Consider the following 12,385-nt stretch of genomic DNA (forward strand, 5'->3'; position numbering starts at 1 on the left):
AGGTTGACCTAATAGTCATAGTGACCTATCAGTCATATGTAGATTCTTTAATAGGGTGACGTTCTAATGAAATGTTCTAAAGTCCTCTAACAAAGTCCACTCCTAATAGAGTGATTAAATCATCTAATAAGTTCACATTTAAATTTTTAATAGTGTGTTTTGTAACCTTTAATAGGGTTGGCTCCTAATAGGGCTCACTTTAGAAGGGTAAAAATTAGAAACATGTTGCTGGTGCTTTTTGCCAAATTGGGTTTTCCAAGTTAAATCCTATGTGAAACTTGTGTGCATGTTATTATGGTGTTTTAATGATAAATTTTTACATTATACAAGTTTATTATATTTAGAATAGTGGGCAAGTAGTTGTTGTTCTTGTTAGTTTATAGTAGTGAAATGGAATCATAAGGTCTGAAGGTGATTAAGTGTTTGTTTGTTCAATTGGTACATATGAACCTTGGATAACTAATCCACACCCCCTCTTAATTACTCTAAATATTTTAGCAATTGGTATCAGATCATTTTTTATTATAGAGAGAAGTTTGAAGGTGCCCAAAGCTATAGATCATGGCATACAAAAAGGAGGTACCAAAGTTGAACAAAGATAATTTTCTACATGGAAAATTTAGATGATGTTACCTATAGCTAGTATTGGTAATGTTGCATTGGAGTTTCTGGATAATGCACATGTGAATATTACAACTATCACTCTAATTGCATAAAAGTGAAAGAAAAGAAAGAACACAGCTAGGCAATGTTGGAGATTACTTCAGCCCTAAGCTATGCAAAGTTGATGACATAAAATGGGTGCAAGAATGAAAAAAAAATGTGGGACAAAGTTAAGACCATATATGGAGGAAATGAAAATATCTTGAGAGCCAAATCAAAAAGTTTGATAGGTAATTTTGATGAAATTAGAATGACATAAGGTGAGAACATAGTTCAGTACTCTACAAGAAGAAAAGGATTTCTAAGAAAATCAGAGATCAAATGACAAAGAAGGTAGGACAGTGAACTTGTTTATGATTAGAACATAGGTTTGTGCATGCAAAGTGAGTTGTACTTAATAGATCAAAACTTGATATTACATTTTAACCATTGTGAACAATATTTGATATTCTTTAATCAAGGTTGACCTAATAGTCATTGTGACCTAACAGTCATATATAAATCCTTTACCAAGGTGACATTCTAATGAAATTTTCTAAAGTCCTCTTATAAAGGCCACTCCTAATAGGGTGATTAAATCCTTTAACAAGGCCATATTTAATAGTTGTTTTTGTAACCTTTAATAGGGCTGGCTCCTAATAGAGCTCACTTCAGAAGTCTGAAAAGTCTAGTGATTTATTGCTAATAACTCTTCCCAAATTGAGTTTCCATGCTAAATCCTAGAGTAAAATTGTGCAGATATTATTATGGTGTTTTACTTATTAATGTTTACATTATGCAAGTCTTTTATTTTTAAAACAATGAATAGCCAGTTGATGTTGCTAATAGTTTACAATAGTGACCGAGCAATGGACTGATAAGATTTGAAGTTTATTAACTATTTTTTTGTCCAATTAGGACATCTAGACCTTGGGTAACTTATTCACTTTTTCCCCTCTTAGTTATTCTAAGGATTTGGAGAGAAACATAACAGAAAATTAAAGAGGAAGAAGAGAGATTTTGAGAGAAAGAATACAAAATTTGGGAGCTGATGAGATACTTTTCAAGGAAGAAGAGAGACATAAAGAGGAAGAATATTATTTTCATGGAAGAAGAAGGAAAGTTTGGAACGAAATTTTGCAAATTTGAAGATCAACAAAGCACATCAAAAGGGAAAGAAAGATAATTTTAATATTCTTTATTTATTTTTTATTTAGATTTTATATTTTAGGTACATGTTGTATGTTAGAATGTATGTTAGATTTTATACATTTTAGGTGCATGTTATATTTGAGAATGCATACTAGATTTTACATTATGGAAATTATGTTAGAATTTGTATTTCAATTTATCTTTAAATGTTAGATTTTAGATTTTAAAATGCACTTAAGATTTTATAATGCATGTTAGATGTTACTTTTGTTATTTTAAATTTCAAGTTATCTTTGTGTGTTACATATTATAGTTAGAATTTGATTGTTATGACTTTAGATGTGTGTGAAAACTTTACTATTTACATTTAATATTCATGCTACATTTTGAAGTTTTATTTAGATTTCTATTATGATTTTAAATTTCAAATTAGATTTGCATGTTAGGTTTAGTACTTAGATTTAGTATGAATGTTACATTTTGTAGTTAAATCTTGATTTGTTTAGATTGTATGAATGCTACATTTTGTAGTTAAATCTTGATTTGTTTAGATTACTATTACTTTAGGTTCTGAAATTTCATTTTCTTATATTAATGTTAGGTTAAGTTTTCAATTAAATTTTGATTTAGTTTTTTATTGATATTACTTTAGATTTTGAAATGTATTTTTTTTAGATTAACATGAGATTAGGTTTTCTAAAATTACACATGGAGAGCAATGTTTCCATATGAATGTTTTTTATATTATTTTAGAGACAAAATTTTATATTAACATTTTAGTGTATTTTAATGTTCTTCCTTTATAAACCTATCGTTTTAGTAAGCATATATGACAAATCTTAAGAAGGGGGGTTTAGAAAGGAAGAAGAATAATTTAGAAAGATTAATTATTTTAAATTAACATTAGATTACATTTTCCAATTTTACATATGGAAGACAATCTTTCCATATGAATTATTTTAATATTACAAATTAATTGGAAGAACTAAAATTGATTCCTTGATTACATTTCATATTTTCCATTCCAAATTCAAATTAAAAAATTCAATGCTTATGAAATCAATAAAAAAATTATTTATTTGTTATATTTCTTCATACTCATATAATGTTTCACTCTATGTGGAGATTATGATATTTTTTGTACAATATAAATTAGGGTCTCAGATTAAAATTATAGATGTCCAACTTTATTCTTTTAAATAGGTGTGGGAATCTGATCTAATAACAAAATTGTGAAACCATTTCACTTAATCTATTTTATGTATTTCCTTTACTTGATACTTTAAAAAAAATACTGACATCAAATTTCTCTTCAAAAAAGATTTAAATGGGCATACTACAAAATAAAGAGTTGTGTATCTTAATTTTCTAATTTTTTAAAATATATGATTAAAATAGGAATAAAATCAGAATAAATTTACTTGTGAGCCTCCTATCAAAGAGGTCCTAGGTTTGATTCTACTTATGCTAAATAAATAATAGTAATAATTAATCACAATGCAATAATTAATCTTGGCTTTGGCCTCTTACCAATAAAAAAGGGAATACATAAATATTTGGTATTATAAAAAAATTAATAATAACATATATTTATAAAATAAAATTGATATAATAATTTTTTTGACCACAAAATTTTAGAAAAAAGTTTCTACAAGACCTTTCTTATTTAGGTTTTCTATAAGTTAACTCTAATACATTATATCACTCTTGAAAAATGTTTCTATTGTATTTGATACTTTTAAATGAATATATTTAGAATGTTTCTATCGTATTTGTTAATTTCCAATGAAGATATTTAAAAAAGTTTCTATTATATTCATTAATTTTAAATGAAGATAATTAGAAATAACTATCAAATTAAAAACAACAATAATTCTCACAAATAGCTACAATTATCCAAGGCACACCAAGGTGTGATTGCTAGTAATCAATGACCTCCAAACCATTCATGGACCACTTGTTTACACTTCCATCATACTAGTAAATTTGGTCATTGATTCTCCTTGTCTTTTATGAGACATTTTTACCATACGATTTCACATTAGAGTTGCTTCCTCTTTATTTGAGATGCACAAAGATTAGACCTACAAATAAAACAAGTAGATATTATAAAAGAAGATATTATTGTAATTTGCAATTATTATTATTTTTTTTTAAAATTCCACAACATTTTTATTTGATCCTCAACCATCATTTTAAATACTTGATCCTCTACCATCATTTTAAATACTTCATTCTAAGTATCATTTAAAAATGAGTTGAACTAAATTTTTATACATGTCACATTAAAATTATTACTCTCCTAAAAATTAAAGGTTGTATTTGTCGAATACAAACTGCTTCGTTTGGGGGCTATTATTTTATATCATAGTAAATTGAAATCAATTTACATGAACATTCATTTTACATGAAGTCAATTCTCATTTCAAATAGAATATCATTTTCCGAGTGTAAAATGGGATTACAGAATCTTTATTCACATGCGTACATCATCCCAACTTGTTTAGAAAATAAACAATTTATGATTTTTACATCCCAAGAGAATTGGGTGCGAGCTCAGCCGAGTTATTATTATTTACTATTCACAACGCGTGCTACTTATGCGGGGCATGTTGATGCCCCTCGGAAAATAGGTCAGCAATTCTACGGGGGCACGTTGGTGGCCAAAAGATCAGGGCACGTGAATTGTACATTACTGTTTATAAATATAATTATATGGTCGAAGCTGTTCTATATATAGACATCCCTCCCCAGTAAAGAAAATCAACTCTCTCTGCCTCTCTGTGTTCCCTCGATATGGATCTCAATTTGAGTGTTTCCTCGATTGGGCTTGCAATCTTTTTGTTTACTGTTTTGGTCTCCCTTATCTTGGGAGGGAGGAGAAAAAGCAAGGGGGGCTTGTCAAGTTTGCCAGGGCCATTACCGCTGCCCATCATAGGAAATCTCCACCAGTTGGGAGCTCTTCCTCATCGGAGTCTACAACGGATGGCTGAGAAACACGGCCCGATAATGTCTGTGAAGTTTGGTTCTGTTGATGTTGTGGTTGCCTCTTCTTCTGAGGCGGCCAAGCAGTTTCTGAAAACGTACGACTTGCAGTTTGCCAACAGGCCGTCTGTTGGCGCTGCCAAATACTTGTTTTACAATGATAAGGATATTGTGTTTGCACCGTACGGGGAGTATTGGCGAAACATGAGAAAACTATGCACAGTGGAGCTGCTGAATGCCAAGAGAATCGAGTCGTTCAAAGGCGTGAGGGAGGAAGAGGCGGTGGCGATGGTGCGATCGACATGGGAGAAGAGCGAGGAGGGGAGAGTGGGAGTGGATGTGAGCAGGACCGTGGCGTGCTACACCTCCAACTTGATGTGGCGAATATTGACTGGCAGGACTAACGCCGAACGCCAATCTGGTGGGACGGCGTTTGAGGACCTTGTTTGGGAGGGTAATGTTTTGATGGGAGCTGTTAATGTCGGTGATTTCATCCCTTGGTTGGAGTGGCTTGACTTGCAGGGGATCAAGAGACGTATGAAGAATGTCCACCGGCGTTTGGATGCCATTTTCGATAAGATAATAGATGAACATGTGGTCCGCAAGGGGAGACACAGCCAAGGGGAGGAGCGGCATAAAGACTTGATTGATGTGCTTGTCGATTTGGAGACTAGCGATGAAGACAAGAAGGGTATCATTATGGTGAGTACAATATGGACTTTATTGTCACTAGGGCTTTGCCGTTTGTTAAATTATATATATGTCCTTTTAATTGATTATATATATATTTATTTGGTGTGAGAGAGATTATTGTCTATGTGGATATAGGATATGTTTCTTGGTGGAATAGAGTCATCATCGATTGCATTGGAATGGGCGATGAGTGAGTTAGTGAGGAATCTACATGTGAGGAAGAAATTGCAAGAAGAGATTGATTTTATAGTAAAAAATGACGAGAAAATAACAAATTCTCATATTGTAGACATGGAATACTTGCATTGTGTGGTGAAAGAGACATTAAGATTATATCCAATAGGCCCTTTGCTCATACCTCATGAATCTACAGAAGCGTGTGTTGTGCAAGGGCCTCATCACGACTACTTCATTCCAGCAAAACAAAGGATTATTGTCAATGCTTGGGCAATAGGAAGAGATCCAAGAGTATGGGAAGATCCTTTGGAATTTAAGCCAGAAAGATTTATGGGCAAAAATGTTGATATGATTAGAGATCCAGAATTGAGCATGATTCCATTTGGAGCAGGAAGGAGAAGTTGCCCTGGTGCTTCCTTGGCGATTGCTAATATCGAGGTTGCATTAGTACACCTTGTCCATTGCTTTGATTGGAGAAGTAATGGAGAGTTAGACATGAAAGAATCTTTTGGATCCACCATTCCCAGAAAAGCACACCTCTTTGCTATTCCATCTTGGAGGCTAGGATCAAGTACACCTTCTTACCTCAAAATCTAGTTTCTATCGAAATCATCACTACTACTTCATGAAAGTAGTCTATTTGTTACTTTTCTTTTGTCTTGAGTGATAGATGTGGGAGTTGTGAAATCTTTGATTTTCTAAATAATGATATTCTAATTAAAGATCCATTAAAGTTTTTGGTTTAGTTTTTTTTGAAGTATAAATGAAGCAATATTACAAGCTCAAAGAGAGGAAGGAGTAGTCATGTACAAAATGGAATGTTAGAATTTTCAGTGTTTCTTTCACCCCTACTTGCTTGAATTATGAAAAAGTATAAATTATTTAGAAATAACTATTACTGTAATTATAAGATGAATATAGGATGCATATTTAGTGTGAAATTGATTTCATTATTTCTATTATATTATTTTCTATATCCATTTTATCTAATATATTAAAATTTGAGTAAAATAGTATCCTATACATTAAATATTGTCATTTTTATTTAACACGTTGTGCTTGGTCAATAAATTTGTATGCACCAATCTTATTTCAATTTCTTTGCTCCACTACTTTTTGCACCAATTTTATATAGTTTCCCTTGGAGACTAAAAGTCAATATATTTGATGAAGAGTGAATCCTATTTCAATCTCTCCAATTAACCCTCAAAGATTATGGTGTCCCACTTGAGAGAGAGTGTCATTTGCATTCTTAATTTGATTTTCTTGAACATCCAATGTCAAGCTTTGATATATAGTATACCTTTGCAGATGGCTTAAACATCACACACTAAGCTTCATTCTAACACTAAAAGTGTTAAATAGTTGAAGTTGACTTATTATTTTCAAGCTTAATTTTCTCCTTAGTGTGTGATGCTTAAGAGTGGCATAACTCTAAGGTGTGGAATATATGGTATTTCATAAATGTCAATTCTATTTCTTGAGTTTAAAAAAATGAATTGATTTATGTAAGTTCACTGTAGATATTTAATGAAACCTTAGCCTTTATGACATACAAAGGAAATTTTTTGAGTTTAGAGATATTGAAGTGCTTAAGTTATAAGATGAACCTCCCAAAATTATATTAAAAAATTATATATTTTTAAGCATTCAATATAGTAAAACCAAAAATAAATAAAGAGAAATGAAAGAACATGAACTGTTAAATCTATCAAACCAATCTTTTGATGTTATTAATGATCAAACCATTTCTCCTATATTGGTGAAGTTTAATGGCTCACAAAAAGTGCACTAGGGATCAAGTCTTGCTGAGTGTAAGACTCTCACATCATAAGGGTTAAGGCTAGGATTGCGCCCCAATTGAATTTGACAATGTGGATGACCCTCAATCCTTGGATGTACATTGAAGAAGTGTATGTGTTGATGCATATTAGATTCTTAAACCCTCCACCAAAAATAAAACAAAAAAATAATTAAAATGACATGTAGAATGTGCCTTCTTTATTTAATATTTTGTTTTCTTCATCATACCTACGACTTTGACTATTTAACACTTTTAGCTTAGAAATTAAGCTTTAGTGTGTGATGTTTAAGTTGGTCGTAAGGGGACTCTAATTGCCACATAAAATGAATCAGAAGTTGGAAAGAGGTGAGGTTGAAGAATCTAAGATTTCATATGCCACAATGGATAAACTACTTTGCATTTATTCATATCTCAACGATGGATTTCAATATGATCATTTCTGCAATAATCATTCGAATTTCATTATTTTTTGGGTTTCTCTCCCTCTTTTTTTTTTTTTGATGGAGGGTTCAAACCTATGAGGCAGCCCAGCGAGGCACGAAGCTTGCGAGCTACCAACCAGCGAAGGCCACCATTAACTTTTAGGTACTCGATACGGGCCCACATGTGCCTGCATACTAAACACCTCTTCGGCTAAGAGCCAAGGACTGAGTAGCATCCACACTACCAAATTTTCCCAGGGCATGATCTTGGCCTCATCCCTTATGATGTCTATGGGCCTTGTACTCAGCAAGACTTGATCCTTGGTGGGCTCTTTGTGAGCCATTCAACTTCACCAATAGACCAAGGGCCCGTTAAAAAATTGGGAGAATATCATGGCCAAGTTGGATACAATTGTTTAATTATGTGTTGTCTATGATGTTACACAAATGTCATATCAGTTATCAGTTAGAGTCTACCAAGCTTAGATGGTCAGCAAGACAAAAGATAAAGTTTACCGTGTTTAGAAGGTTAGAAAAGAAAGTTTATAGTGTCTACCTAGCATTCTTAGGCTTTACCTTGCATAGGCAGTTGTTACCGAGCTTTCAAGTTTACTAAAGGAAATTTAGTTGTTATCGAGCTCACTTGGTCATCAAGAGAAAATAGTATAGGGAACAGTTCTAACCGAGCTTTCAAGGACAATGAAGGAAATATAGGTCTTACCGAGTTCACTCGGTAGCCAAAGGATTTCACAAAAATTGTAGTGTTAATCAAGTTGAGACAGTTAACTCAAGAAATTATTTCTGGATACATTATTTACCGAGCAGGTTCAGCCAATTAAGGATTCCATTACTTTGTAAAATAAAGTTTATTTGATATTTGTAGCTGACTGATATATGGTTTATTGGTAAATGCCACTTGTGAATGAGCCAACTTGATAATCTGAATTGTATATACAAAGAGGTCAAGTTGCAAATTCTAAGGGGAAGTGATGGATTTGATGGAATGCGGATAAGAAGAAAGACTAATTAATGTGAAACTGGATTTTGAAGGATGACCAGAGATCATTGAGGAGCAACAAAGCTATACTTGATCGAAAGGATCTAATAGTGCAGAATAGAGATCTGTAATCAAAAAATTTAGTTGCATCTTATTCAGGTCAATTCATTGTTACTTTCTAACCATTGTAGTAGTGATTTCAAAATCTCTTAACAGAGTTGGTTTAACAACCATTTTGTAAATCCTCTAACAAGGTGACAGTTTAGTTGAATTGTTCTAAAGACCTCTAGCAAGACCACTCCTAATAGGGTGATTAAATCTCTAATAGGGTCACACCTAATAGTGTGTATTGTAACCTTTAACATGGTTGGCTCCTAACAGGGCTCACTTTAGAAGAGTGAAAATTGGTAGCTAGTTACTTGGTGGTTTTTTCCATATTAGGTTTCCACATTAAATCTAGTGTCTCTTGTGTTCATTTTATTTACTTTTGCATGCATATTAATAATTATAAATGCTAGATGATTAGTAACAAGTTAATCTACCAATTTATAGCATTCTTACAATGTTTACTAAGTATCAACAATGACTAGTTGTTTAAGACATCTAAGGGATCTATGGATTTTTTTTTGTGGTAACTAATTCACCCCCCTCTTAGTTACTTCCATCTATAATTCCAAAAATTGGTATGAGAGAATTTGGTGCTTGTAGGAAAAGATTTCAAGGATCTAAGCCAAAGGTCGGGATGTCTTATAAGAGGGAAATTCTAAGACTTAATAGGGACAACTTCTCAGCATGGCAAGGGTTGATGAGACTTCATCTAGCTTTTATTGGTGATACAAGACTGAAGTACCTTGATGAAAAATATGTAGAACCTGATGGTACTTTATCTATCAATGATATTGGTGAAAAGAAGACCCACAACAACATGATGATAGATATAGCATCTGCTCTGAGTTATGAAGAATTTGATGACATCAAGGATTGCAAAAGTACCTTTGAAATGTGAAACAAGCCAAAAGAGATCTATGGAGGAGATGATAATGTGAGAAGAGCCAAAGAAAAAATTTTGAGAGGACAATTTGATCAAATGAGGATGAGAGAGGATGAAAACATTGCAAAATATGTTGAAAATTTCAAAGCATGTGTTCATGCAATCAAGGCATTTGGAGGAGATATCAAGGAGGAGACAGTTATAAGTAAAGTTTTTAAAACTTTACTTCCTATTTATGAAATTAGAGTCTCTGCAATTCAAGAAAGAAGATGTGAAGCAAATCATAAGATAAATTTAGAGGCAATAGTTAGAAGATTGACTACATTTGAGCTAGAAAACTATGATAATTATGTTCTAGTTGCCACAAACATTGAATCAACATTTGAAGCCAAGCTTTCACTCAAAGAAAAAGGCAAGAAGATAAAAGATCCTCAATCAGATAGTGATGAAGAATTTGAACAGAGTTCAGACAGTGATCTTGAGGTAGTTGAAGCTCTGCTAGCAAAGAAATATTCAAGAGGCAAAGGAAAATACAAAGGTAAGGTTCCTCTAATCTATTTTTCTTGTGAAGAAATTGGACACATTTCTGCTAGGTGCCCAGATAAGTAGAACAAGGATGAGAAGAAAGGTCACAAGTGCAATGACAAGAAAAAATTCAAATCATTCAAGGATAAAGGTAAGAAAACATGTTTCATGGCTAAAAATTCTAATGATTCTAATGATGAAGAAGAAGATGAAATTGTTTACATAGCTGTAAAGGATGAATATGATAATGATAAAGAAATGGCACTCATTTCTCATGTGAGCAAAAATGATACATGGATTATAGATAGTGGTTGTTCTCATCACATGATTGGTGATAAACCTAAGTTTGATCACTTTGAAGACTCTGATGGTGGCAGTGTAAGATTTGGTAACAATGAACCTTGTTGTATAAGAGGAAAAGGAAGAATCTCACTAACCAAGGAACTTGTATGTGATAATGCATATTGGGTAGAAGGACTAAAGCACAATTTTCTAAGTGTGGCATAGCTACTCAATAACGGATTCGAAGTGGAAGTTATGCATAGAAAATAAAGACTATTGGAGGGCAAAGGAAAGCTAATTGGATCAGGAACTCAAACAAAAATGTAACTTGTTTTATCTTGAACTTGGTGAATGTTCATGTTTTGTTGCTCAAGTTGAAGAAATTTGGTTATGGAATAGGAGGTTATGTCATGTAAACTTTGAAAACTTTGTAAAGATAAGTAAATTCAAAAAAGAAAGAGGCATTCCTAACATCAAGAAACCTAAGGTTAGTCTATGCAAGAATTGTCAAATTGGCAAGATGGGAAAGATTAGTTTTAAAAGCAAGAACTATGAGTCTGAATTTTTTTAAGAAATTGTGCATACTGATTTATGTGGACCTATTGGCATTGAAAGTTATACTGGTGAAAAATTATTCATTCTTTTTGTTGATGATTATTCAAGAATGATGACTATCATGTACCTAAGAGAGAAATCAAAAGCATTTGAAAAATTCAAATAGTATTTGGCTGGACTAGAAAAGGAAATAGACAAAAGACTAAAATGTTTAAAGTCTGATAGAGGTGGTGAATTCATTTCACATGAGCTCAATAACTTTTGCATTGAAAGGGGAATCAAAAGACAAGTTTCAGCAACTAGAACTCATGAACAAAATGGAATAGTTGAAATAAGTAACAGATCTACCATGGACTATGCAAGAACCTTAATGAATGAGAAGAACTTTGCTATCAAATACTAGAAGGAAGCTATCAGCATTGCAGTTCATACCTTGAACCAAGTATAACTGAAAAATGACTCATTCAAAACTCCTTATGAGTTATGGTATGGCTACAAACCTAATGTAAGTTACCTAAAAGTATTTGGAAGCAAATGTTACATTTTGAAAGAATCTAGAAAAAGTAAATTTGATGTAAAGGGTGATGAAGGAATATTTTTGGGATATTCTTGCAAAAGTAAAGCATATAAATGTTTGAATCTATCTACTCACAAAGTCATAGAAAGTGCACATGTGAAAGTTGATGAGTTTGTAGAAAGAACTGAAGAAGAAAGCAAAAGGGAACTTGAAGACTATAGGAGGTTTGTTTACATTGAACCTGATACAATGCCAAATACACCTATTAATGAGGAATCTTCAACTCCAGAGTCTTCAGTAACCGAGTCGTAGGAAGTTCAAACTAAGCTAATACCTACTGAGTTGCAAGAACCCAAGTTGCAAACAAAAGCTACCGAATCAACATCTACCGAGCCCGAGCAACTAGAACTAGAACCAGAAGTTGAGACACAAAAGGATAACAATGCATGTCATTCAAAAGGAAAGGAGCTTGTGTTAGTCGAGTATGTCAGGAAACATTATGCAACAAATCATATCATTGGAGATAAATTAGAAGGAATAATGACAAGAAGTAAGTTGAAAGGCACTTGTTGACTTGCTGATTTTGAACCTAGAAATGTCAAAGATGCATTAGAAAATGAAAGTTGGATTGAATCTATGAACA

The 12,385-nt window shown here is 32.6% G+C and overlaps 1 protein-coding gene across 1 annotated transcript; it reads left to right on the plus strand.

Moving 5' to 3' along the window:
• Positions 1 to 4,314: 4,314 nt before the first annotated feature.
• Positions 4,315 to 6,336, plus strand: LOC149533893 (cytochrome P450 750A1-like). Its single transcript, XM_089803705.1, has 2 exons — positions 4,315 to 5,481; positions 5,608 to 6,336. Exons 1-2 carry the CDS (start codon positions 4,591 to 4,593, stop codon positions 6,244 to 6,246), a joined length of 1,530 nt encoding a protein of 509 aa, XP_089659831.1. The 5' UTR covers positions 4,315 to 4,590; the 3' UTR covers positions 6,247 to 6,336.
• The last annotated feature ends 6,049 nt before the right edge of the window (positions 6,337 to 12,385 follow it).

This window comes from Cupressus sempervirens, chromosome 10, assembly GCF_028749045.1.
Source record: "Cupressus sempervirens isolate cs-2001-9-10 chromosome 10, ASM2874904v1, whole genome shotgun sequence".
Classification (NCBI taxonomy): Eukaryota; Viridiplantae; Streptophyta; class Pinopsida; order Cupressales; family Cupressaceae; genus Cupressus; species Cupressus sempervirens.